General features: G+C 42.4%; 1 protein-coding gene across 3 annotated transcripts in view; it reads left to right on the plus strand.

The window, feature by feature from the left end:
- Window positions 1–27,892, plus strand: part of abr (ABR activator of RhoGEF and GTPase) — a 152,073-nt gene that overhangs the window by 81,903 nt on the left and 42,278 nt on the right. For all 3 annotated transcript variants that reach the window (XM_058382781.1, XM_058382783.1, XM_058382784.1), the window contains 10 exons: window positions 290–397; window positions 903–963; window positions 5,986–6,038; window positions 6,881–7,021; window positions 7,542–7,663; window positions 13,577–13,745; window positions 14,637–14,759; window positions 19,438–19,513; window positions 19,650–19,754; window positions 25,536–25,610. In XM_058382781.1, the coding sequence (XP_058238764.1) occupies window positions 290–397; window positions 903–963; window positions 5,986–6,038; window positions 6,881–7,021; window positions 7,542–7,663; window positions 13,577–13,745; window positions 14,637–14,759; window positions 19,438–19,513; window positions 19,650–19,754; window positions 25,536–25,610 (1,033 nt within the window). The remainder of the gene's footprint in view (window positions 1–289; window positions 398–902; window positions 964–5,985; window positions 6,039–6,880; window positions 7,022–7,541; window positions 7,664–13,576; window positions 13,746–14,636; window positions 14,760–19,437; window positions 19,514–19,649; window positions 19,755–25,535; window positions 25,611–27,892) is intronic.

Below are 27,892 nucleotides of genomic sequence, written 5' to 3' on the forward strand. Positions count from 1 at the left end.
CTGAATTCAACAGCGCAGTGGTTTCATTCTTAATACGGTAAACAATGAAATGCTGATCTGACTCAATACTTCTGTAATGTGTCAGGATTTATTTGTATAGACTCTTAGAAAAATGAGAGAGAGAGAGAACGTTTAGATGTTTAAGTCCTTAACCCTTTTTACAGAAGCTTTAGTATAAACAAAAAAATGTGGTTTAGCCTCTAAATCAAACCAAAGGGTTTCGTTCTTTTGTTCTGCCTCATTGTTTACCTGCCTTCTCTCTCTCTCTCTCTCTCTCTCTCTCTCTCAGGCCAGCCAGCTTGGCATATACAAAGCCTTCCTGGACAACTACAAAATGGCCGTGGAGACGGTGGAGAAATGCAGTCAGTCCAACTCCCAGTTCCAGATGATCTCTGAGGTGAGCGTACTCATTGGGAATTCTCCTTGTACCTTCTCTCTCTCTCTCTCTCTCTCTTTATTCTACACCAATTCATTTCCCACCATATCAGTATATAAAAACAGCATTATAGATTCAACAACAGTGCTCCTTAAGGTCCAGTTCTGTGCTTAGAATGAAAGGAACATCAGCTGAAAACTGCATTCTTAATGCTCCCGGAAAAAACCACCTGGTACCATACCTCGAGGGCTCGTAGCATTAAATTTAGCACTTGCGTCACTTCCGCAGTGTGATGTGCGTTCACTATGAAATTATATAAAGATGAAATAATGATGATGAGACTCTGATAATAAGCATGTATTTGGAAGCTACAGTAACCGCAGTCTCATTTCTCTTCATTATCCTGCACAGCAACAATATAGAGTGTGTGTGTGTGTGTGTGTGTGTGTGTATAAAGTCTTTTGCTGATACAGAAATCTCCTTCATCCGTCCTTCATTTTAAGTGCTGATCTTCTCTGTTTAACAGAACGTCAAAGTCAAGGGACCGAAAGACTCTAAAGACTGCACCACCATTGTCACCATGGAGGGTAAGACAAAGAAACCACCGTGTGTGTGTGTTAATGGTGTGTGTGTGTTAATGGTGTGTGTGGTATAATGGTGGAGCTCTCAGATGGTAATGGAACCACCAGTAGAAAATAGCCGAAAATGGTGGTCTGTTTTGTTTGTACAAAATTGTTGTGTGAAATCGAATCTACCAACATGGATCAGTCAGCCGTCACATTCAGCCATCATACAGTAGAAGCTGCAGCTAAAGATAAAGCTGGGAATGACTGATAAGAAAATAAATAATTAACTTTGAATAAGATACAAGACATTACCTTCCTTCTAAGAATGAAGCTGAATTCATGAAACTAAAGCACTAAAGCTTTCACTAGTTCATTTTCCATAAACTCCTGAACTGTAATATATTGTTATTGACCACAGTGTTGAAAATGTCAGGGTATAAAATAAGCAGAAGCTATTACTTTATGTAAAAGAATACAGAAATACTTGTTTTTTTTTACATAACGTTTCCATCTGGCTAATGGATTTAATACATAATATTAATATTAGCCAGCTTACTAGTTGTCATAATGTTGTAAATAACATTAGCTTGGACCATGAGTGTGTTCAAACTGTGGAAACTCCAGCAATAAAAAGCTCCATGGCTCCAGTGGATAGCCAGAAATGTAGACATTCGACTCATTAGCTAAATAAAATAAAATGTTATAAAAAAATCCTGACTAGCTGGCTTGCTAGTGACTTTAGATACTAGCTTACGTACTATAAAAGGCTTATCCTAGCTAGCTTGTTGGTGCTTATTTTCAGGGACATATGTAGCATGATATTAGCTAATGAATCTAGCTAGCTACTAACTCAGACAAGGAATTTAGTTTTTTTTTTTTTGGATAGAGGTGACAAAGCTAGTCAGAATCACTAATAAAGTAGTTAATATCATGCCACATATACAGGAATGTGTCACTACAAACCCAGTTAGCACCCTAGCATTAGGCTGTATAAATAAATCTATAAATGTGTAGTGTTTTGGTTGAAGGTATATTTCTTTAAGTTGACATGTTTATGTTGCTGAGAGCGCTGTTGTTGTTTTAGCTGGATTGCAAATAAAGGAGAAAATGAGAAAAAGATGAGTTTGGAGATAATGTGGTTTATTCAGACTTGTATAATAAAGTTTGGAACAGGGCTGTGTGTGTGTGTTAAATTTGGTCCTGTCTCGGTGTTTCCTTATCGCACATTGTCCTCTTCTAACATAACATTCATTAGCTCCAGTAACACAAAACTCCACAACGATAGAATTATCAATGTGCCAGAGAGAGAGAGAGAGCGTGAAAATGAGAGAGGGAGAGGGAGAATAGAGGAAGTGAAAGATTCCCGGAGAGAGAGAGAGAGAGAGAGAGAGAAGGGCAGGCGAGACAGACTGAGCAGCCTCAGAAGAGGGGATAAACTGATGACTGAGGAGAGAAGTAGAAGGAGGGACTCGCGTCATGGAGGTTCTCCTTGTGCTCCGGCTGTGCTGTAACTGCACTTACGGTAATGCTTTTAATCGGGGAAGACTGCTCGGGATTTGTTTGAAGCGTGCGGGTTTGAATGGCAGTCGCTGTGTGTGTATGAGTGTGTGTGTGTGAGAGAGAGAGAGCAAGCATGTGGTGTGTAAGCATGTGGTTTTTGTGTTGCTGCATTTTCTGGTTTCTTACTTCATTTCGAAACTTTCTCTTACTCTGCGCTTTCCCAGCGCTAATCCCACAAGCTCCACTCATCACCGCTAATTAACACGCCGTGTAGCATCATCCTTATAGAGAGACAGAGAGAGAGAGGGTGCATGCGCACGTATGTGTGTGTGTGTGTGGGGTGGGGGGGGGATAAACCAAGCAGACTTCTTTACAAGCGGGTCACGTTCTGTAGAAGTTCTTTCATTCTGGCGCAACGGAATATAAATCCCCCCGCTCAATCTAACAGTCGTGTGGTCACGTGACCATCCATGTTCTTAAGTGTGTGCGGGAAACTAGCATACATTGCTTGTATCAGTGAATCATGTGACACGTCAGTAATTATTTTATATGCCTATAAGTTCATCGTACCATGGCGCTCCTGCATTCTGATTGGTCCGTTCGGAACATGCGTGATTGTTGATTTGGTTATGTTTTTTTGGAAGGAGTCTCCAACGCCAGACGTGAAGCTTAGGGGGAAGTTTTAATAAGATGGAAGGACGGACGGCTCTGAGGTTCCTCCGTAGCTGCTGAGTGAAGGAACGACGTGCGATATTGTAAGCCGAAACAAGAGCTAGCATGTTTCACATCGCTTTGTTTCAACGGATGCTAGTGTTGGAAAATGTCCACGGTGTGAGAGGAATGAAGAAGAAGAAGAATTTATTTGTCACATATACATTGCAGCATAGTGAAATTTATATATTCGCTTGTTAGGATGCTAGGGTCAGAGCACAGGATTCGGCTAAGATGGACCTGGAGCGGAGAGGGTTAAGGATCTCCCTCAAGACATTGCCAACAGTGGCAGCTTGGTAGTGCTGAGGCTTGAACCCCTGACCTTCTGATCAGTAATTTATCACTTTAACCAAGACGTATTGATTGATGAATTGTGAGCTCCTGGATGCTAACAGCATGCATCTCCCACATCACCGCTGTCTGTTATCTTCCATCATCAGCAAGCAGTTTTAACTACAAATGACGTTACACCCCACCAGTCACTGAGCTCTACTAAACTACTGAATGACAGCGAATAAGCCTGGAATGACAATAACACAGCAATTAAGGATTTGAAAACTGCAGACCTCCCTCCCTCCCTCCCAGCTTTGTGCTGCTGTGGATGACGCAGCAGCCATATGGAAGCATGGTTTTAAAAGGCAGCTTTTGCCAGAGCTAAAACTGCAAGGCGGAAAAAGCTTCCAGGAGAACGAACGTATGCCTCCACTTAGAATAAAGCTTCCAGCTGAGGTGTCTGCTTGAAAGACAGTTCGGCGTGTGGAACAACTCCAACGTGAGCCGGTGATTAGGGCTTTACCTGCTAAGCTCGTTGCCAGTGATTGGGGGGATTTCAGAGGGAAATGAGCGAGCTAAGAAGCGGAGAATTTTCCTGGCTAAGCGTTTGTGATTGGTTTGTACTGTACAGTACTTGTGTACATTCAGGACATGGTGAAATAATTCAGCTAAGGTTTTGCAGATTCTTGTATACTGTGTTGTCATATCTTGGAATATTAAAAACTTACAATATCATTTACAATTATCTTAACTTTTGAATTATTTTAAAATAAATTGAATTAACTTACAATTATCATTTACACAAACTTACAATATCGCATTTTAATATTGAATTTAAAATATTTTTGGGGTGTGTCATATATCATATATGACACACCCCAAAAATATTTTAAATTCAATATTAAAATGCGTCATTTCACTTAAAAAGCTTTACACTCTTTGGCTACTCGCCCTTTCGAAAACCTTTAAACATCATGATTTAATGAATGATAATAATAATAATAATAAAGAAAGCAGCGATCTGCGGGGTCCAAGCACTTTTGGTTAATAGTTCCCCCAGTCACCAGCTCCTCCCAAGACACACAGAACGACGATGAACCTACCAAAAACACTCAAACCTGAATTCCTAAATGACTTCCTGTTCACTTCATATGCGCTCTGTTTAGGCCATGCCGTTATTTCCTTGTACCCTCTCAACCTAAACTTTCTCCCAAAAACTTGTAGCCTCCTTTCCATCCCCTTGCTTTTAACGGCACAGCCGTGCCACCGACGTCGTTAACTCGTTTAAATCGTAATCCTGGTTCAGAAGGCGATCATGTCCGGCATGTCTGGCAGCACACGCTCATTATTTATGAAGCGTCTGAAAGTAGAGCAGCATGAAACAGAATGGCTGAGCATGTTCTCTGCCTCAGGCTCGGGGACAAGCTACGAGTCAGGGGACTGCCGTATTTGCATCATGAGTTCATACACAGCGCGAGTTTCATTTCTCTGGTCTTGTCAGGGTTGATTGTGTGTGTGTGTGTGTGTGTTTGCTTACATGGTGTTCAGTAGATCTGTACATATGGCTACAGCTATTCAGATAATCCTTTGAATTGATTTTTTTTCTGCTAAAGGATTGCATTCTTTTCAGCTTTTCAATCGAATCATTCTCCAGACGCGATTAAACAGCAGGGAGCAAACTGTTAGGATCTGAGGACGGTTAGAGCATCATGGAAAGTTAGATGTTTCTCAGAAACCAAAATGAGCTGAAATTAGGTGTTCTGCATCACTCTGTAATTTGTAACAGAATTTTTAATCATGACTTAATTTATTCGGCTGTCTTCAGCCAATCAGCTTTCAGAAAACATTTTATACAGCCAGGATTAAACTGTTATGACGTGTTTAATCGCAGCCTTTTTATTATTCTGTATATCTTGGAAGAAACTGGCAACTATGTAGTGGCGATATTTTTGAGGAGTGCTTGGACCCCGCACATTGCTTTTTGCAGATATATATTATTATTATTATTTATTTATTTATTTATTTTATTATTTTTTTAATCCTGATCATTAGCATGATTTGGCACAGGTTTTACGCCGGATGCCCTTCCTGTCGCAACCCTTCCATTTTTGTCTGGGCTTGAGACCGGCACTGAGAGTTGACCCTTCAGTAGCTGGGGTGGCACCCCACCCGGGAGTCGAACCCGGGCCACAGCAATGAGAGCGCGGGATCATGTCGCTGGACCACTAGGAGGCACATGCACAGTCTAATGCTTGAACAGTGAACAGTAGGAAAGGTAGGAAAGTGCTGCATCAACTGAACCTGAAGCGGTTGATCAAAACCGTGTGGATGGGGCTTTAGGCGCTTTAGGTGCTTAATTGTTGTGCGCACAGATAGAGATAAAAAAAAAAACAGTTTTCATCGTCACGGCTTCTCTGATCAGCGAGCCGTGTAATAGGCTTTTGAAGATGAGATTTCCTCCGTGTGTGTGTGTGTGTGTGGATATGAACGTGTGTTATCTCAATTACGACTTATCTGTCTGTATTGTGACTAACACGTGTACGCTCTGTTTTTGTCCAGCGCTCCTGTATAAACCCATCGACCGTGTGACACGCAGCACCCTCGTACTTCATGTAAGTTATAAATCCTTTGAATTTCCTCTCCTTCCTTACTGCCTCATAGCCAGGGTGTATAACCTGTGGTAGCTGCCATATTGTGAAAGTCACCTTTACTTACACGGCACACATACTCGCCACACTGCCACACCTTTGTCCTCTCTTATCAGATACAGGGTGAGCTAAAAATGGCTGGCAATAACTCGACTGAACTGGGCGTGGGAAGATTTCTGCAAGGATTATTAATGATGTACTGTAAATAAATGTTTTTTTTTTCTCCCTATCAGTGTTAGTGTTAAAGCTTGAGGCAAATGGAATATATATTATAGAATCTATTTGCTGAATTTCCGTACATTTTGTGTGGCATCTCGACAGCTGCGGTGTGACGAGTGGATACACATTCGGACACGATTCACGGCTGTGTCCCGAATCACATGATGCTCGCCACAGATTATGTGGTTGAATGGTGCCATTACCATTTAGACAAAAGTGTTCTGATGTATTATTTACTACTATGTGGATTGGGACGCAGCCGGGCGCCGTATCCGGGGGATTTAAATAACTCTGTCATCACACTGACACGTATATGAGTTTGAATAAAACTTTAGATGGCGTCTCCTTCTCAACGATAAAACTAAATCACATCCCATGACTCAGAATACAGCTCAAATCCTGACATTTAAAACAGCAAAAATAACTCAATCCATTCACGCACTATAGCTCTGAGGGCTAAATGATTAAAAAAAAAGACGCCATGCTCATCATCCGTCTGTTTTCCTTTACAGTGCTAGGTGTGTTAGTGTAAAGCTCAGAGGTGGAGGGTTAACTCACACTGGATTGTATGTGTTGTGTTAATTCAGGATTTGCTGAAACACACTCCGAAAGAGCATCCAGATTTTGCTCTGCTGCAGGACGCGCTACGAATCTCCCAGAACTTCCTGTCCAGTATCAACGAAGAGATCGACCCGCGCCGGACCGCCGTCACTACACCCAAGGGAGAGGTGTGTGTGTGTGTGTGAGAAAAGAAACAAGATTATGTCTTTTGTGTGATTTCTCTCGCTCTTAATTCTGTTTGTTTACAACAAGCTACGTTAATGGATCCAATTGGAATCAAAAGTAAATAAATGAAAAAAATAATCCATGCACATGATACAGGCACACACTTTTGTTTTCTTTTGGGAGTCCAGATCATCTCTCGCACTCATTAGTCACCGCGTCTTCTCACCGGGTGAGTCTCCGCTAACAATCGACACGTCTATGACGTCTTCTCAGATCTCTCCTCCCTCATTTTCCCTCTCTTCCACACTTAGTCACTCAGTTTAACCCGCCCCCTGCAGCTTACAGGAAGTCTGTGACAGGTTGTTGACGTCTGGCTCTTGGCAGGCGGTCTGCTTCAACTTACAGGAAGACCTGAAGTGTTTAGAACTTTATCTGTTCTGCTTTTAACTGGGATCTGTGTGGAAAGCAGGATTTGGAGGTGTGTGTGTGTATCTGGTCTTATATATAGTGTGTGTGTGGCAGGTTCGTCAGCTGGTGAAGGATGGCTTCCTGGTGGAGGTGTCTGAAGGCACACGCAAACTGCGCCATGTCTTTCTCTTCACTGACTTGTTGCTGTGTGCCAAGATGAAGAAAACTGCAGTGGGGTAGGACACACACACACACACGCACACACACACACGCACACACTCACATTAACCATTTTGCCTTTCAACCTGATAATAAATGCTCTTTATCCATTCGCCTCAAATTCACACCTTCTTCCCGCATTAACCATTTACCGCTCACATTACAAAAAATTGCTCTCACATTAACCATTTACCGCTCACATTACAAAAAATTGCTCTCACATTAACCATTTACCTCTCACATTTACATTACATGCTCTCACATTAACCATTTACCTCTCACATTTACACAAAAAAATGCTTTCACTTAAACCATTTTACCTCGCATTCACGCAGTGCGCAAGGTCGCATCTAACCATGTTAACCACTTGCTTTTTTCATTTACACAGAATGCTTACACATTAAACCTGGACCTCTTGCAGTTACACTTGCATCTCTCACTTCGACCCTTTACCTCTTACATTTACAGAAATGCTCTCGCATGAACCATTTACCTTCGCATTCAAGCAGTGTTCCTGTGTTAGCCAATTATTATTGCTCTCACATGAAACATTTAGCTCTTGCTTTACCACAGAATTCTCTCACAACAACGTTTACATCATACATTCACATAAAATACACTCGCATTTACTAGCTTTATAGTGTTATATCGCATTTAATACAACTGCTGTGATCTAATTGGCATTTTGCCATTGGACCCTTGGGGTAGGAAACACACACACATACAATACAGACAATACTACTCATTTTGCCAACAGATTGATTAAGACTGTGCATCTACACACACGTGAGAGAGAAAAAAACGTGACGTTTTCATTGATAAAGTGGATGCAATTACGTCGTCCTACAGTGTTCATTTCCTCTGAGAATCACTCGTCATTTGTTCCATCATTGTAGATGGACGCTTTTATTTCTCTATTAGCTCCTGTCTTTATCACCCAGCTATTGTCTATTTGCTGTCATCAGGGAGACGCTGCTAGTGATTGATCGCTTTCGTTACCACGACGACCCTGCTACAACGTTCCCACATACAGTATATACACAAACACGTACACACACATCCAAAAGTAGCGTCCATTCTTCGTGTCATCATCGTGTTTTTTCCGGCTATCAATAAAATCACGGAATCTCTCATGATGACTTCAGTTCATTGGCTCATTGGGCTCATTGGTTCACTGGATCTCTGGTCAGTGGATTTATTCATCGTTTTGACTGGCTGTGTCTCAATTTCCTGTTTTCCATCACGCAGCTGTTCATCAGTGAAAGAACATTTAGTGCAGAGTTTTATTCATTGCCACTGACAGAGTCATTGATATTCACAATGTATTTGTGTTAATTAGAGTGAATGAAGGTCGATGTAGCGTAAAAAGAGCGAGAGAGGGAGGGAGAGAGAGGGAGAGAGAGAGGGAGGGAGGGGAAGTGTTTAATATGCTGATTATACACCTCTGCAGGACCCGGGCTCATCCGGCATAATCACATATTAAAGCTGTTCTGAGGTTATTAGGGACGCATTAAAATGTACCTTTATTGCTATTACTGTTTGCTCTGTGTGTGTGTGTGTGTGTGAACACACTGGTTATTGCAAAAGAAAACACTGACTACTAATCAGTACAGATGTCAGAGGTGTAGCTTTAAGTGTGGGTATTGAGGTAAAGGGAGTATGTCCTTTCAGCTACGTTCATTTACCTCTCACATTCACACAAAATGCTCTCACACTCTAATCATTCTCATATTAACCATATCCAGTACACTGTAACACACACCAACACACTGTAGCACACATCCAATACACTGTAGTAAACTAACACACATCCAGTATAATGTAACACACATCCAACACACTGTAGTACACTGTAACACACACCAACACACTGTAGCACACATCCAATACACTGTAGTAAGCTAACACACATCCAGTACATTGTAACACACATCCAACACACTGTAGTACACTGCAGCACACTAACACACATCTAACACACTGCAGTTCACTGTAACACACTGCATTACACTGTAACACACTGCAGTACACTGTAACACACATCCAACACACTGCAGTTCACTGTAACACACTGAAGTACACTACAGTACACTGTAACACACATCCAACACACTGCAGTACACTGTAACACACTGCAGTACACTGTAACATGTATCCAACACACTGCAGTTCACTGTAACACACTGCAGTACACTGTAACTCGTATCCAACAGACTGTAACACGTATCCAACACACTGCAGTTCACTGTAACACACTGCAGTTCACTGTAACACACTGCAGTTCACTGTAACACACTGCAGTACACTGTAACACACATCCAACACACTGCAGTACACTGTAACACACATCCAACACACTGCAGTACACTGTAACACACATCCAACACACTGCAGTACACTGTAACACACATCCAACACACTGCAGTACACTGTAACACACATCCAACACACTGCAGTACACTGTAACACACATCCAACACACTGCAGTACACTGTAACACACATCCAACACACTACAGTACACTGTAACACACATCCAACACACTGCAGTACACTGTAACACACTGCATTACACTGTAACACACTGCAGTACACTGTAACATGTATCCAACACACTGCAGTTCACTGTAACACACTGCAGTACACTGTAACACGTATCCAACACACTGTAACACGTATCCAACACACTGCAGTTCACTGTAACACACTGCAGTTCACTGTAACACACTGCAGTTCACTGTAACACACTGCAGTACACTGTAACACACATCCAACACACTGCATTACACTGTAACACACTGCAGTACACTGTAACATGTATCCAACACACTGCAGTTCACAGTAACACACTGCAGTTCACTGTAACACACTGCAGTACACTGTAACACGTATCCAACACACTGTAACACGTATCCAACACACTGCAGTTCACTGTAACACACTGCAGTACACTGTAACACACATCCAACACACTGCAGTACACTGTAACACACATCCAACACACTGCAGTACACTGTAACACACTGCATTACACTGTAACACACTGCAGTACACTGTAACATGTATCCAACACACTGCAGTTCACTGTAACACACTGCATTACACTGTAACACACTGCATTACACTGTAACACACTGCAGTACACTGTAACATGTATCCAACACACTGCAGTTCACTGTAACACACTGCAGTACACTGTAACACGTATCCAACACACTGCAGTTCACTGTAACACACTGCAGTTCACTGTAACACACTGCAGTACACTGTAACACACATCCAACACACTGCAGTACACTGTAACACACATCCAACACACTGCAGTACACTGTAACACACATCCAACACACTGCAGTACACTGTAACACACATCCAACACACTGCAGTACACTGTAACACACATCCAACACACTGCAGTACACTGTAACACACATCCAACACACTGCAGTACACTGTAACACACTGCATTACACTGTAACACGTATCCAACACACTGCAGTACACTGTAACACACATCCAACACACTGCAGTACACTGTAACACACATCCAACACACTGCAGTACACTGTAACACACTGCATTACACTGTAACACGTATCCAACACACTGCAGTACACTATAACACACTGCAGTACACTGTAACACACATCCAACACACTGCAGTACACTGTAACACACATCCAACACACTGCAGTACACTGTAACACACTGCATTACACTGTAACACACATTCAACACACTGCAGTACACTGTAACACACATCCAACACACTGCAGTACACTGTAACACACTGCAGTACACTGTAACACACATCCAACACACTGCAGTACACTAACACACATCCAACACACTGCAGTACACTGTAACACACTGCATTACACTGTAACACGTATCCAACACACTGCAGTACACTGTAACACGTATCCAACACACTGCAGTACACTGTAACACACTGCAGTACACTAACACACATTCAACACACTGTAACACACTGCAATACACTAACACACATCCAACACACTGCAGTACACTAACACACATTCAACACACTGTAACACACTGCAGTACACTAACACACATTCAACACACTGTAACACACTGCAGTACACTAACACACATCCAACACACTGCAGTACACTAACACACATCCAACACACTGCAGTACACTGTAACACACTGCATTATACTGTAACACGTATCCAACACACTGCAGTACACTGTAACACACTGCAGTACACTGTAACACACTGCAGTACACTGTAACACACTGTAACACACTGCAGTACACTAACACACATTCAACACACTGTAACACACTGCAGTCCACTAACACACATCCAACACACTGTAACACACTGCAGTACACTGTAACACACATCCAACACACTGCAGTACACTGTAACACACTGCATTACACTGTAACACACTGCAGTACACTGTAACACACTGCAGTACACTAACACACATTCAACACTCTGTAACACACTGCAGTCCACTAACACACATTCAACACACTGTAACACACTGCAGTCCACTAACACACATCCAACACACTGTAACACACTGCAGTACACTAACACACATCCAACACACTGTAACACACTGCAGTCCACTAACACACATCCAACACACTGCAGTACACTGTAACACACTGCAGTCCACTAACACACATCCAACACACTGTAGTACACTGTAACACACTGCAGTCCACTAACACACATCCAACACACTGTAGTACACTGTAACACACTGCAGTCCACTAACACACATCCAACACACTGTAGTACACTGTAACACACTGCAGTACACTAACACACATCCAACACACTGTAACACACTGCAGTCCACTAACACACATCCAACACACTGTAGTACACTGTAACACACTGCAGTCCACTAACACACATCCAACACACTGTAGTACACTGTAACACACTGCAGTCCACTAACACACATCCAACACACTGTAGTATACTGTAACACACTGCAGTACACTAACACACATCCAACACACTGTAGTATACTGTAACACACTGTAGTATACTGTAACACACTGCAGTACACTAACACACATCCAACACACTGTAGTATACTGTAACACACTGTAGTATACTGTAACACACTGCAGTACACTAACACACATCCAACACACTGTAGTATACTGTAACACACTGCAGTACACTGTAACAAACTGCAGTACACTAACACGCATCCAACGCACTGTACACAAAACGCTTTCAACTTTCTCACTTTAACTAACTTTTGCATTTACACAAAACGCTCTCACATTAACCATTTACCTTTCGTATTTACACAAAACACTTGCATTAACCATTTCACCTTTCACACTCACTCACTTTCTCACTCTCACAATAACTGATTTCCGCTGTTGTTCACAGAGAATGCTCTCACATCTCAATCGTTTCACTTCTTGCATTCTTGCCTCTCACATTTACACAAAATGCTCTCGCATTAAAGACCATTTTAACTCTCACCCATGCGCTACATTCTCATACATTAATGATTTTACCTTGTGTTGACACAAAAGCTCTCTCATCAACTATCTAGCTCTCGCATTTTTACAGAAATCTCTCACATTAACTATTTCACTCTTGCATTTTCACAAAAAGCTGTCACATCAACTATTTAGCTTTACATTTTCACAAAAAGCTCTCACATGAACTATTAAGCTCTTGCATTTTTACAAAAAGCTCTCACATTTACTATTTAGCTCTTGCATTTTTTCCGAAAGCTCTCTCATTTACTATTTAGCTCTCGCATGTTTACAAAATGCTCTCACATTGACAACTATTACACCTCACTCACTCATAATGCTTCAGATTGCTTTAATGCTCTACTAATCACCATTTTATCACTTCACCCTTAAAGAAACAAACGTGAACTCCTCTCTCTGCCTTTCTCTTTCTTCAGGAGGAATCAGCAGTACGAGTGTAAATGGTACATCCCGCTGGCCGATCTCACCTTCCAGACACTGGATGACTCAGACTCATGTACACATGTCCAGACGCTTCCCGAGCACGAGATCGAGGAAATGAAAATCAAGATCTCCGTCATCAAGAGTGAGATCCAGAAAGAGAAGGTCAGAGCATTTTCAAGCTTTTTTTTTTAAAGTTTGTTTGTTACTTCGGATCATCGACAGCACTGAGGCCCCGGTCATTAAAGCTGGTCACTAAAAGACCACAGGCTATTAGTATGATATGTGGTGTATATACACAGTAGTAGGCACAGTTCATTTGAGCTAAAAGGGGCAGTGAGCATAAATGGCTCTTGGCCTTTGTATGTCCAAGGTTACTATAGACTGGCCTTGCTCTTGTACCGCACGCACACACACACACACACACACACACACACACACAGAGGAAAGTTTGGCCCACAGTTTTTTGGAAACTCCACTGTGCTGTGTTTATTTTCTCTGACAATGACTTATAAATAACAAAAGCAATTCCTTCTGTAATCAGATCAAGGTTGCTCTTACTATTGTTTAAAAATAGAGAACATGTTCCTACTGATGAAATGATGCTACTGGAAATAAACCCCTTCATCCAGTTCCCAAATAATACACACACACACACACACACAGAGCTGTTACAAGAATTAGGGGTTTCCGTGAAGCCTGTGTTGTTGTTTCCAGTAAGCGGCATGTAAACAGAAGCAGTGTGAACGTAATTATGTCTCTCTAGAACACACACCCACTTTACACAATTACACAATGCTTGCCCGTTGTAGTGTTTCTGACACGCTACAACACACACAGTCTTTGGAGAAGGAGGAGTGAGTGCACAGCGGGAAAGGAAATTAGGAGGTGGCTTAAATTTCTTTGAAGGAAATGATTGTAGATGTGGTATACTCCCCTATTTTAGGATTCGGGCAGGTGTGTGTGTGAGAGGGAGTTTGTGTGTAAGATGCAGAATGAATAATATTGTACCAGAAGCAGCACCATTACTGATGTGTGTGTGTGTGTGTTAAACAGAAGTCACAGAAAGGCCAGAGCCGCAACGTCGACCGTTTGAGGAAAAAGATGAATGAGCAGGAGTCATGTCTGCTGCTACACTCTCCAACAATCCCTTTCCGCATACACAACAGAAACGGCAAGGTAATGCACACCCAACACCCTGCAGTACACTGTAACACCCTGCAGTACACTATAACACACTGCAGTACACTGTAACACTGCAATACACTGTAACACACACCACTGCCAGTATAGTACACCATAACACGCTGCAATACACTGTAACACACACCACTGCCACTATAGTACACTGTAACACACTGCAATACACTGTAACACACACCACTGCCACTATAGTACACTGTAACACGCTGCAATACACTGTAACACACACCACTGCCACTATAGTACACCATAACACACTGCAATACACTGTAACACACACCACTGCCACTATAGTACACCGTAACACACTGCAATACACTGTAACACACACCACTGCCACTATAGTACACTGTAACACGCTGCAATACACTGTAACACACACCACTGTCACTATAGTACACCATAACACACTGCAATACACTGTAACACACACCACTGCCACTATAGTACACCGTAACACACTGCAATACACTGTAACACACACCACTGCCACTATAGTACACTGTAACACGCTGCAATACACTGTAACACACACCACTGTCACTATAGTACACTGTAACACGCTGCAATACACTGTAACACACACCACTGTCACTATAGTACACCATAACACACTGCAATACACTGTAACACACACCACTGCCACTATAGTACACCGTAACACACTGCAATACACTGTAACACACACCACTGCCACTATAGTACACTGTAACACGCTGCAATACACTGTAACACACACCACTGTCACTATAGTACACCATAACACACTGCAATACACTGTAACACACACCACTGCCACTATAGTACACCGTAACACACTGCAATACACTGTAACACACACCACTGCCACTATAGTACACTGTAACACGCTGCAATACACTGTAACACACACCACTGCCACTATAGTACACCGTAACACACTGCAATACACTGTAACACACACCACTGCCACTATAGTACACTGTAACACGCTGCAATACACTGTAACACACACCACTGCCACTATAGTACACTGTAACACGCTGCAATACACTGTAACACACACCACTGCCACTATAGTACACTGTAACACGCTGCAGTACACTGTAACACTGCAATACACTGTAACACACACCACTGCCAGTATAGTACACCATAACACGCTGCAATACACTGTAACACACACCACTGTCACTATAGTACACCATAACACACTGCAATACACTGTAACACACACCACTGCCACTATAGTACACCGTAACACGCTGCAATACACTGTAACACACACCACTGTCACTATAGTACACCATAACACACTGCAATACACTGTAACACACACCACTGTCACTATAGTACACCATAACACACTGCAATACACTGTAACACACACCACTGCCACTATAGTACACCGTAACACGCTGCAATACACTGTAACACACACCACTGCCACTATAGTACACCGTAACACGCTGCAATACACTGTAACACACACCACTGTCACTATAGTACACCATAACACACTGCAATACACTGTAACACACACCACTGTCACTATAGTACACTGTAACACACTGCAATACACTGTAACACACACCACTGCCACTATAGTACACTGTAACACACTGCAATACACTGTAACACACACCACTGTCACTATAGTACACTGTAACACACTGCAATACACTGTAACACACACCACTGCCACTATAGTACACCGTAACACACTGCAATACACTGTAACACACACCACTGCCACTATAGTACACTGTAACACGCTGCAATACACTGTAACACACACCACTGCCACTATAGTACACTGTAACACGCTGCAATACACTGTAACACACACCACTGCCACTATAGTACACTGTAACACGCTGCAATACACTGTAACACACACCACTGCCACTATAGTACACTGTAACACGCTGCAATACACTGTAACACACACCACTGCCACTATAGTACACTGTAACACGCTGCAATACACAGTAACACACACCACTGCCACTATAGTACACTGTAACACGCTGCAATACACTGTAACACACACCACTGCCACTATAGTACACCATAACACACTGCAATACACTGTAACACACACCACTGCCACTATAGTACACTGTAACACGCTGCAATACACAGTAACACACACCACTGCCACTATAGTACACTGTAACACGCTGCAATACACTGTAACACACACCACTGCCACTATAGTACACTGTAACACGCTGCAATACACTGTAACACACACCACTGTCACTATAGTACACCATAACACACTGCAATACACTGTAACACACACCACTGCCACTATAGTACACCGTAACACACTGCAATACACTGTAACACACACCACTGCCACTATAGTACACCGTAACACGCTGCAATACACTGTAACACACACCACTGCCACTATAGTACACTGTAACACGCTGCAATACACTGTAACACACACCACTGTCACTATAGTACACCATAACACACTGCAATACACTGTAACACACACCACTGCCACTATAGTACACTGTAACACGTTGCAATACACTGTGACACACACCACTGCTACTATAGTACACCGTAACACGCTGCAATACACTGTAACACACACCACTGCTACTATAGTACACCGTAACACACTGCAATACACTGTAACACACACCACTGCCACTATAGTACACCGTAACACACTGCAATACACTGTAACACACCACTGCCACTATAGTACACCGTAACACACTGCAATACTCTGTAACACACACCACTGCCACTATAGTACACCGTAACACAATGCAATACACTGTAACACACACGACTGCCATTATAGTACACCATAACACACTGCAATACACTGTAACACACACCACTGCCACTATAGTACACTGTAACATGCTACAATACACTGTAACACACACCACTGCCACTATAGTTCATCGTAACACACTGCAATACACTGTAACACACACGACTGCCATTATAGTACACCATAACACACTGCAATACACAGTAACACACACCACTGCCACTATAGTACACTGTAACACACTGCAATACACTGTAACACACACCACTGCCACTATAGTACACTGTAACATGCTACAATACACTGTAACACACACCACTGCCACTATAGTTCATCGTAACACACTGCAATACACTGTATCACACACCACTGCCACTACAGTACACTGTAACACACCACTGCCACTACAGTACATTGTAATACACACCACTGCCACTACAATACATTGTAACACACACCACTGCCACTATAGTTCAGCGTAACACACTGCAATACACTGTAACACACACCACTGCCACTACAGTATGCTGTAACACACACCACTGCCACTGCAATACACTGTAACACACCACTGCCACGCTGCAATACACTGCAATACAGTATGCTGTAACACACACCACTGCCACTACAGTACACTGTAACACACACCATTGCCACTACAGTTCACTGTAACACACTGCAATACACTGTAACACACACCACTGCCACTACAGTACACTGTAACACACCACTGCCACTACAGTACATTGTAACACACACCACTGCCACTACAATACACTGTAACACACACCACTGCCACTATAGTTCAGCGTAACACACTGCAATACACTGTAACACACACCACTGCCACTACAGTATGCTGTAACACACACCACTGCCACTGCAATACACTGTAACACACCACTGCCACGCTGCAATACACTGCAATACAGTATGCTGTAACACACACCACTGCCACTACAGTACACTGTAACACACACCATTGCCACTACAGTTCACTGTAACACACTGCAATACACTGTAACACACACCACTGCCACTACAGTACACTGTAACACACCACTGCCACTACAGTACATTGTAACACACACCACTGCCACTACAGTACACTGTAACACACACCACTGCCACTACAGTACACTGTAACACACACCACTGCCACGCTGCAATACACTGCAATACAGTATGCTGTAACACACACCACTGCCACTACAGTACACTGTAACACACACACCATTGCCACTACAGTTCACTGTAACACACTGCAGTACACTGTAACACACACCACTGCCACTACAGTATGCTGTAACACACACCACTGCCATTGCAGTACACTGTAACACACTGTAGTACACTAACACACACCAGTGCCACTGCAGTACACTGTAACACACACCACTGCCACTGCAGTACACTGTAACACACACCACTGCCACTGCAGTACACTGTAACACACACCACTGCCACTGCAGTACCTTGTGACACACTGCAGTACACTGTACCTCACCTCACTACCACTGCAGTACACTGTAACACACACCACTGCCACTGCAGTACCTTGACACACTGCAGTACACTGTAACTCACCTCACTGCCACTGCAGTACACTGTAACACACACCAACACACTGCAGTACACTGTAACACACACCAACACACTGCAGTACACTGTAACATACACAGTCACTAAATAACACACTAGTACACACTACAGCACACTGTAAAACACCACTGCAAATTAACACACACTTGTATAACATCCGTCATTGTGATTGTGTAGAACTGCAGTCTCTTTCCACTGGAGGGCAGCATTGCTTAGTGTTTTTTAAACATCCCTCTCTCTCTCTCTCTCTCTCTCTCTCTCTCTCAGAGCTACTTGTTCCTGCTTTCCTCAGACTACGAGCGGTCAGAATGGAGAGAAAGCATTCAAAAGCTTCAGAAGAAAGGTCCAAATCTCTCTCCCCCTCTCTCTCTCTCACACACACACACACACACACACACACACACACACACACACACACACACACACACTAGTAGTGTGTGAGTAATTCTAGCCTCTTTTTGTTTTCTTCATCATTACAGATCTCCAGTCCTGTGTGTTGAGCTCACTGGAGCTCCAGGTCCTCACCAGCTCCTGCTTCAAGCTGCGCACTGTCCATAACATCCCTGTCACAACTAATAAAGATGGTAAAACACACACACACACACACACACACATGATGATGCAAACTAAGCCTTTTAATTCTGCTGACTCGCGAATCCTCAATGCACCTAAAACCCCAGGAGTTTTTTGGAAAAATCAGGCTTTGGCACACTTCAGAGTCCAAGCCTGTGCTTTGCTACGGATGAAAGAGCTGGGCTACTACACACACACACACACACTTTCCTTCCTTCCTTCCCTGGAGTAGAGACAGTATTCAGTTTATCACCTGCCTCCAATCCGCTGATAACCTCTGCACCTCTTCGCTGTCTTATTCCCTCAGTCGATGTTGAGTTAGTGAGGAAGAGGCTCGTGATTCTTGTTTATTTTCCTGACTCTTTCGATCCGGCTGGCATTGAAGCCATCTGCCAGACCCTCAGAGCTTCGCAGGGCATTGTGGGGGAAAAAGATCATCGCATTGAAACTTAACCATACATCTGAAAAGGAGTGGAATCATTTTTCATAACAGAAAATAATAGGAAAGAGACTTCCAGATAAGGAGATAATGAAAACACGGGGGGTGTGCTGTTATAGAAAAATAATCCACTTTGCTCCTCTTTAGACTGTGCAAATAAACAAAATGGATAGAAATAAGAAGAATATGGAAAAAGATATTAGAATCCAGATGTGTTACATGTAGTAACACTAAAGCAGCCGTTCACCTTCCCACACTCTGTTAAAGAACGTACCGGAAGTGTTAAATAAAAATATGTATCTCCTCATACACGATTTAAAACCCCCTCAAGCTTCAACTAGACTAACCATTGTGTATGCCGTTGCTATGGAAACACTAACATACCAATACGAGTGTGTTACAGTAAGTCTTGCAGGTGTAAACAAATACACTGTATTGCCAAAAGTTTTGGGACGTCTGCCTTTACATGCACATGAATGTAATATGGAGTTGTCCTGCCCTTTACGGCTATAACAGCTTCAACTCTTCTGGGAAGACTTTCCACAAGGTTTAGGAGTGTGTTTATGGGAATTTTTGACCATTCCTCTAGAAGTGCATTTGTGAGGTCAGGCACTGATGTTGGACGAGAAGGTCTGGCTCACAGTCTCCACTCTAATTCATCCCAAAGGTGTTCTATCAGGTTGTGGTCAGGACTCTGTGTGCTGCCATGTTGGAACAGGAAGAGGTCATCCCCAAACTGTTCCCATAAAGTAGGGAGCATGAAATTGTCCAGAATATCTTGGTATGCTGAAGCATTAAAAGTTCCTTTCACTGGAACTAAAGGGCCAAGCCCAACCCCTGAATTCAGTGATTTGGAGGGGTGTCCCAAAACTTTTGGCAGCATAGTGCATATTCTAGCCAATCAGAATCAAGAATCCGATGCTGTGATACAGAAACAAAGATAATCTGGAATATTAATACGGTTGTGGAATGGAGTTGTTTAATCACTCACAGTCCTTTTATATGTAACGCAACAGAAGATACGTTATATTTAATATTCTGGCAACAAAAAGGATGAAAACCTCGGATTCTTTATCGCTGTACAAAGCATGGAAAGCAAACGCTTCACCCTTTGATGCAATTTGTTCACTCAGTAAGAAATTCTGCTTATCTTATTCTCGCAAACAGGCTTGCTTTGAAGAAAAAAGAAAAACAAAACCACAAAGACTTTCCAGTTTAGTGGAGTGCTCCCGGAGAGCTGAGACGCTGACCACGCTGATGAGTTTACTATTTCTGGATTTTTATTTGTCGTCCCACGTATGAACGAACGTCTGCTCTTAATTGCTTGTATAACGTTTATAGGACCGTTAAGACGCCACGTGCGTTGTATAAAGTGACTTTAAACTGTTAAATGTGTGAACAGAGTTGATGTTGGTGCCCCTTGGTGGTGAGTTGATGTAGCACAAGATAGTGAAGAAACATTCTTCTAGTTCAGCTAGGGTTTCAGCTGCCTGATATACAGAAAGCTGGACATATGAATGGGCAGATGGACACAGACATCTGCCCCTACCTGGCTATCTGTCCATTTACCCACATTTGCCCCTACCTATCTATCTACCTGCCTATGTACCTTACCTGTAGGTAGACAGGTAAGGAGTGGATAGGTCATTGGATAGAGGACAGGTTGGGACAGTGTAGGGAGACAGGTAGGGAGTACATGGATTTACAGATAAATAGGTAGGGGTCATTAGACAGGTAGAGGCAGACAGGTTGCTGGAGAGATAGATAGACAGATGGGGAAGATGGACAGATAGACAGGTAGGAGTTGATCTATAGATACACAGGTAGGAGTTAATGGACAGATAGACATCTAGGAGTTGATCTACAGATAGACAGGTAGGTGAAGATGTACAGATAGACAGGTAGGTGAAGATGTACAGATAGACAGGTAGGAGTTAATGGACAGATGGACAGGTAGGAGTTGGTCTATAGATAGACAGGTACGAGTTAATGGACAGATAGACAGGTAGGAGGTAATGGACAGATAGACATGTAGGAGTTGATGGACAGATAGACAGGTAGGAGTTAATCTATAGATTAGACAGGTAGGAGTTAATGGACAGATAGACAGGTAGGAGTTAATGGACAGATAGACAGGTAGGAGTTAATGGACAGATAGACAGGTAGGAGTTAATGGACAGATAGACAGGTAGGAGTTAATGGACAGATAGACAGGTAGGAGTTGATCTATAGATTAGACAGGTAGGAGTTAATGGACAGATAGACAGGTAGGAGTTAATGGACAGATAGACAGGTAGGAGTTGTTCTATAGATTAGACAGGTAGGAGTTAATGGACAGATAGACAGGTAGGAGTTAATGGACAGATAGACAGGTAGGAGTTGATCTATAGATTAGACAGGTAGGAGTTAATGGACAGATAGACAGGTAGGAGTTAATGGACAGATAGACAGGTAGGAGTTAATGGACAGATAGACAGGTAGGAGTTAATGGACAGATAGACAGGTAGGAGTTAATGGACAGATAGACAGGTAGGAGTTAATGGACAGATAGACAGGTAGGAGTTGATCTATAGATTAGACAGGTAGGAGTTGATCTATAGATTAGACAGGTAGGAGTTAATGGACAGATAGACAGGTAGGAGTTAATGGACAGATAGACAGGTAGGAGTTGATCTATAGATTAGACAGGTAGGAGTTAATGGACAGATAGACAGGTAGGAGTTAATGGACAGATAGACAGGTAGGAGTTGATCTATAGATTAGACAGGTAGGAGTTAATGGACAGATAGACAGGTAGGAGTTAATGGACAGATAGACAGGTAGGAGTTGATCTATAGATTAGACAGGTAGGAGTTAATGGACAGATAGACAGGTAGGAGTTAATGGACAGATAGACAGGTAGGAGTTGATCTATAGATTAGACAGGTAGGAGTTAATGGACAGATAGACAGGTAGGAGTTAATGGACAGATAGACAGGTAGGAGTTAATGGACAGATAGACAAGTTGAGGTACATGTACAAATAGAAAGGTAGGAGTTGATGGACCAATAGACAGGTTGAGGTGAAGATGGACAGATAGACAGGTAGGTGAAGATGGACAGATAGACAGGTTGAGGTAGATGGACAGATAGGCAAGTAGATGAAGATAAACAGATAGACAGATGTGTAGGATGTGGAAGCAGCTGTTTGCCTCTGTGTGTTGTGTGATGTTACATGTGGAGTCATTCTGCTGCTTTCCCAATGGGTGTTGTGGTTTTTCAGAGAGAGAGAGAGAGAGAGAGACAGAGGGGACAAGGTAAAATACAAAGCAGCTGCTGCTGGAATGCAAGAGGGTCAGAGTTTGAGGCTTTTATGTCAGTGGAGGCTTTTCAGCAAGCTGGGAGCGAGAGCTGAGGGATGGAGCGCAGTGATACCAGGCTGAAACCGGAATGTTCTGGATGGTCAGTGTTTGGGATACGGAGTTCTCCTGGTCATCAGGAAGCGGGTTGTGTTTCTGGTGTTTACAGTATTACTGTTAAAGAGCTTTGTGCATAAAGAAGGAATATTAAAGAGCTCTGTTCAGGGTTTATATATGAGTTTGTGTGTGTGTGTCTGGAGTGTATAAAGTGGATTAGATGCGTGGGTTCCAGTTTCCTCTCTTCCTGCTGCTGGAGATCTTCTTAAAGTATACATACCTACACACACACACACATATACAAAGATCCCTTTCTGTTTATTTGCTCACATTGGTGTGAGAATCCAAGCCCGGATTACTTCCATGTAAACAGACACAAACAAGAGGAGATGCAACCTGAACGTGTGTGTGTGTGTGTGTGTGTGTGTGTGTGCGCGCGCGTGCAGGTCATGGCCACCCTGAAGCATTGTGAGAGATGCTTATATTTTGTTCTCTCTCTCTCACACACACACACACACACACACACAGTCTCTCTCACTCACACTGTCTCACACACACGTGCGCACATTTTCTTGAACACTTTTTCACTCTCTCTGTCCCTCTCTTATGTTCTCCCTCTCTCTTTCTCTTTTTCTCTCCCTTTCTCCCTCTCTCTCTCGCTCTCACTCCGCCCCTCACACTTTCTCCCTATCTCGCTCTCACCCGCCCCCTCACTTTCTCCTCTTTCTCTCTGTCTCTCTCTCTCTCTCTCTCTCTCTCTCTCTCTCCTCTCTTCCTGTGTTATCGACACATCCTCTAAGTAACACATTTCCCTCACCAGGGTATTCAGATAAAAAGGCGGTGGCTTTCATCCATCAGACTCACATGACTTGCTGTGCACAACTCCACACAGTAACAGTTATTTGTTCGTCGTTATCACTCCGTATCGGATTTTCTTCCCTCGCTCAGCATATGACCTTCACACATAATAACAGCAGTAGTATTTTATTTATATTACACTGAGTAATAAGGCTTAGCTTAAGACATTAAGGGTAAAAATCTTGGTCTGTTTTAGGATTTATTTGATTCATTTGGATTTTTATTCCTGATATTCCTGTTTCTCCCACAGAGCCTTGAATCCAGGTGGTTTGCACAATAAGGATATTCTATATTATTAAATTTCTATTTAATTATATATAAATTGTTAAATAATTTTATTTAATTAATTAATTTATTTATTTATTTATTTTAAGTTGTTAAATATTGGCTTGAACTAATAGTTATTTTTTAACAGTTAATTAATTTGTTTAATTAGTTAATTAAAATGTTTCATTTTTAATTCATTTAAATATTTTTATTAAATTTGTATTTATTTATTTTAAGGTATTAAATATTGGCTCGAAGTAATAGTTATTTTTTAACAGGTAATTAAATTAGTTTAATTAGTTAATTACAATGTTTAATTTTTAATTTAATGTAAATATTTTTTATCTGTTTTTATGTATTTATTGATTTATTGGAAGTTGTTAAATATTGACTTGAATTAATAGTTACTTTTAACAGTTAATTAAATTTGTTTAATTACTTAATTAAAATGTTGAATTTTTTAATTTAATTTAAATATTTATTTATTTATTCATTTATTACTTTGAACTGTTCTAGCAGTTGATTATTTTCCTCTAGAAATATATGAGTTTCCTCATGAAGTCACCTTAGGCCATGTATAGAGCTTGTGATGGTGACTGGAGTTTCTCAATCGCTTCTCACATGTAATGGTGACGGTGATGGTGATCCATTCCGGATCTCACAAGCGCTGACGTGCGTGAGCTTCTTCATACGTGTGTCTGGATGGATGCCATGTGGAAGTGGAATACAAGGAATCGAGGAACAAGCTGTGCTTAAAATGATGAATGAAGTGTAGACTTTCTGTCTTTCTTTCACTGTCACTCTAATGCTCTTTCTATATCTTGTGTGTTTCAGACGAGGAATCTTCCGGCCTGTACGGCTTCCTGCACGTCATCGTCCATTCTGCCACCGGCTTCAAAGAGTCAGCTAGTAAGTACTGTGTGTGTGTGTGTGTGTGTGTGTTTGCACTCGTACAGTTAACTACATTATTTCATTACCCCCAGTTTAAGTACAGCTAATGTACAGCATCTGTTTGAGAGGATTGGATTTCTTGTTCCTCAGCAGTAACAACCTGCTTCATGCACACAAATCTGATTAGCACAAGATTACTGACTGCCAGAGAGAGACAGACAGACAGACAGACAGAGAGAGAGAGAGAGAGAGAACACAAGTACAGGTTTTATGAAGCTTCCTCCGGTGCTTACAACATTCTTCTAGTTCTAGTTCAGCTCAGGTTTCAGCTGCAAGTAGTGAGCAGTAGGTAAGATTAACAGATACATCTGCCTTTACCTGGCTATCTGTCCATCTACCCACATTTGCCCCTACCTGTCTGTCTATCTGCCTGTCCAACTACTGTCTGACATGTAGGTGGGGGTAAATAGTCAGGCAGACATGTAGAGTTAGACAGGTTGCTGGACAGATAGACAGGTAGAGACAGAAAAGTAGATGGACAGATAGACAAGTAAGGATAGATGGACATATAGATATGGAGTGGTAGATGGACAGGTAGACAGGTACGGTGAAGATGGAAAGATAGACAGGGCAGGTAGATGGACAGATAGACTGGTTGGGGTAGAAGGAGAGATAGACTGGTAGGAGTTGATGGACAGATAGACAGGTAGAGGAGGATGGACAGATAGACAGGTTGGAGTTGATGGACAGATAGACAGGTGGGTAGATGGACAGGTAGAGGAGGATAGACAGGTAGGAGTTAATGGACAGATAGACAGGGAAGGTAGATGGACAGATAGATAGGAAAGGTAGATGGACAGATAGACAGGTTAATGTAGAAGGAGAAATAGACAGGTAGGAGTTGATGGACAGATAGACAGGTTGGGTAAATGGACAGGTAGACAGGTTAGTGTAGAAGGAGAAATAGAAAGGTAGGAGTAGATGGAGAGGTAGGAGATGATGTACAGATAGACAGGTAGGAGTAGATGGACAGGTAGGAGATGATGTACAGATAGACAGGTAGGAGTAGATGGACAGATAGACAGGTAGGAGTTGATGGACAGACAGGTAGGAGTTGATGTACAGATAGACAGGTAGGTGAAGATGGACAGATAGACAGGTAGGTGAAGATGGACAGATAGACAGGTAGGTGAAGATGGACAGACAGACAGGTAGGAGTAGATGGACAGACAGACAGGTAGGTGAAGATGGACAGATAGACAGGTAGGAGAAGATGGACAGATAGACAGGTAGGAGTAGATGTACAGACAGACAGGTAGGTGAAGATGGACAGACAGACAGGTAGGTGAAGATGGACAGATAGAGAGGTAGGAGTAGATGGACAGATAGACAGGTAGGAGAAGATGGACAGATAGACAGGTAGGAGTAGATAGACAGGTAGGAGTAGATGTACAGATAGACAGGTAGGAGTAGATAGACAGGTAGGAGTAGATGGACAGATAGACAGGTAGGTGAAGATGGACAGATAGACAGGTAGGTGAAGATGGACAGATAGACAGGTAGGAGTTGATGGACAGATAGACAGGTAGGAGAAGATGGACAGATAGACAGGTAGGAGTTGTACAGATAGACAGGTAGGAGTTGTTGTACAGATAGACAGGTGGGGTAGATGGACAGATAGACAGGTAGGAGTTGTACAGATAGACAGGTGGGGTAGATGGACAGATAGACAGGTAGGAGTTGATGGACAGATAGACAGGTGGGGTAGATGGACAGATAGACAGGTGGGGTAGATGGACAGATAGACAGGTGGGGTAGATGGACAGATAGACAGGTAGGAGTTGATGGACAGATAGACAGGTGGGGTAGATGGACAGATAGACAGGTGGGGTAGATGGACAGATAGACAGGTGGGGTAGATGGACAGATAGACAGGTAGGAGTTGATGGACAGATAGACAGGTGGGGTAGATGGACAGATAGACAGGTAGGAGTTGATGGACAGATAGACAGGTGGGGTAGATGGACAGATAGACAGGTGGGGTAGATGGACAGATAGACAGGTAGGAGTTGATGGACAGATAGACAGGTGGGGTAGATGGACAGATAGACAGGTAGGAGTTGATGGACAGATAGACAGGTGGGGTAGATGGACAGATAGACAGGTAGGAGTTGATGGACAGATAGACAGGTGGGGTAGATAGGTAACACACAGCTAAATATTAAAATCAATAGTAAAAACAGTGGATTAAACAAAACAAAAATAAAATGTGGTAAAATAAAGTCAGCATGTTGTCCACT

The sequence above is a fragment of the Hemibagrus wyckioides genome, linkage group LG28 (genome assembly GCF_019097595.1).
Source record: "Hemibagrus wyckioides isolate EC202008001 linkage group LG28, SWU_Hwy_1.0, whole genome shotgun sequence".
Classification (NCBI taxonomy): domain Eukaryota; kingdom Metazoa; phylum Chordata; class Actinopteri; order Siluriformes; family Bagridae; genus Hemibagrus; species Hemibagrus wyckioides.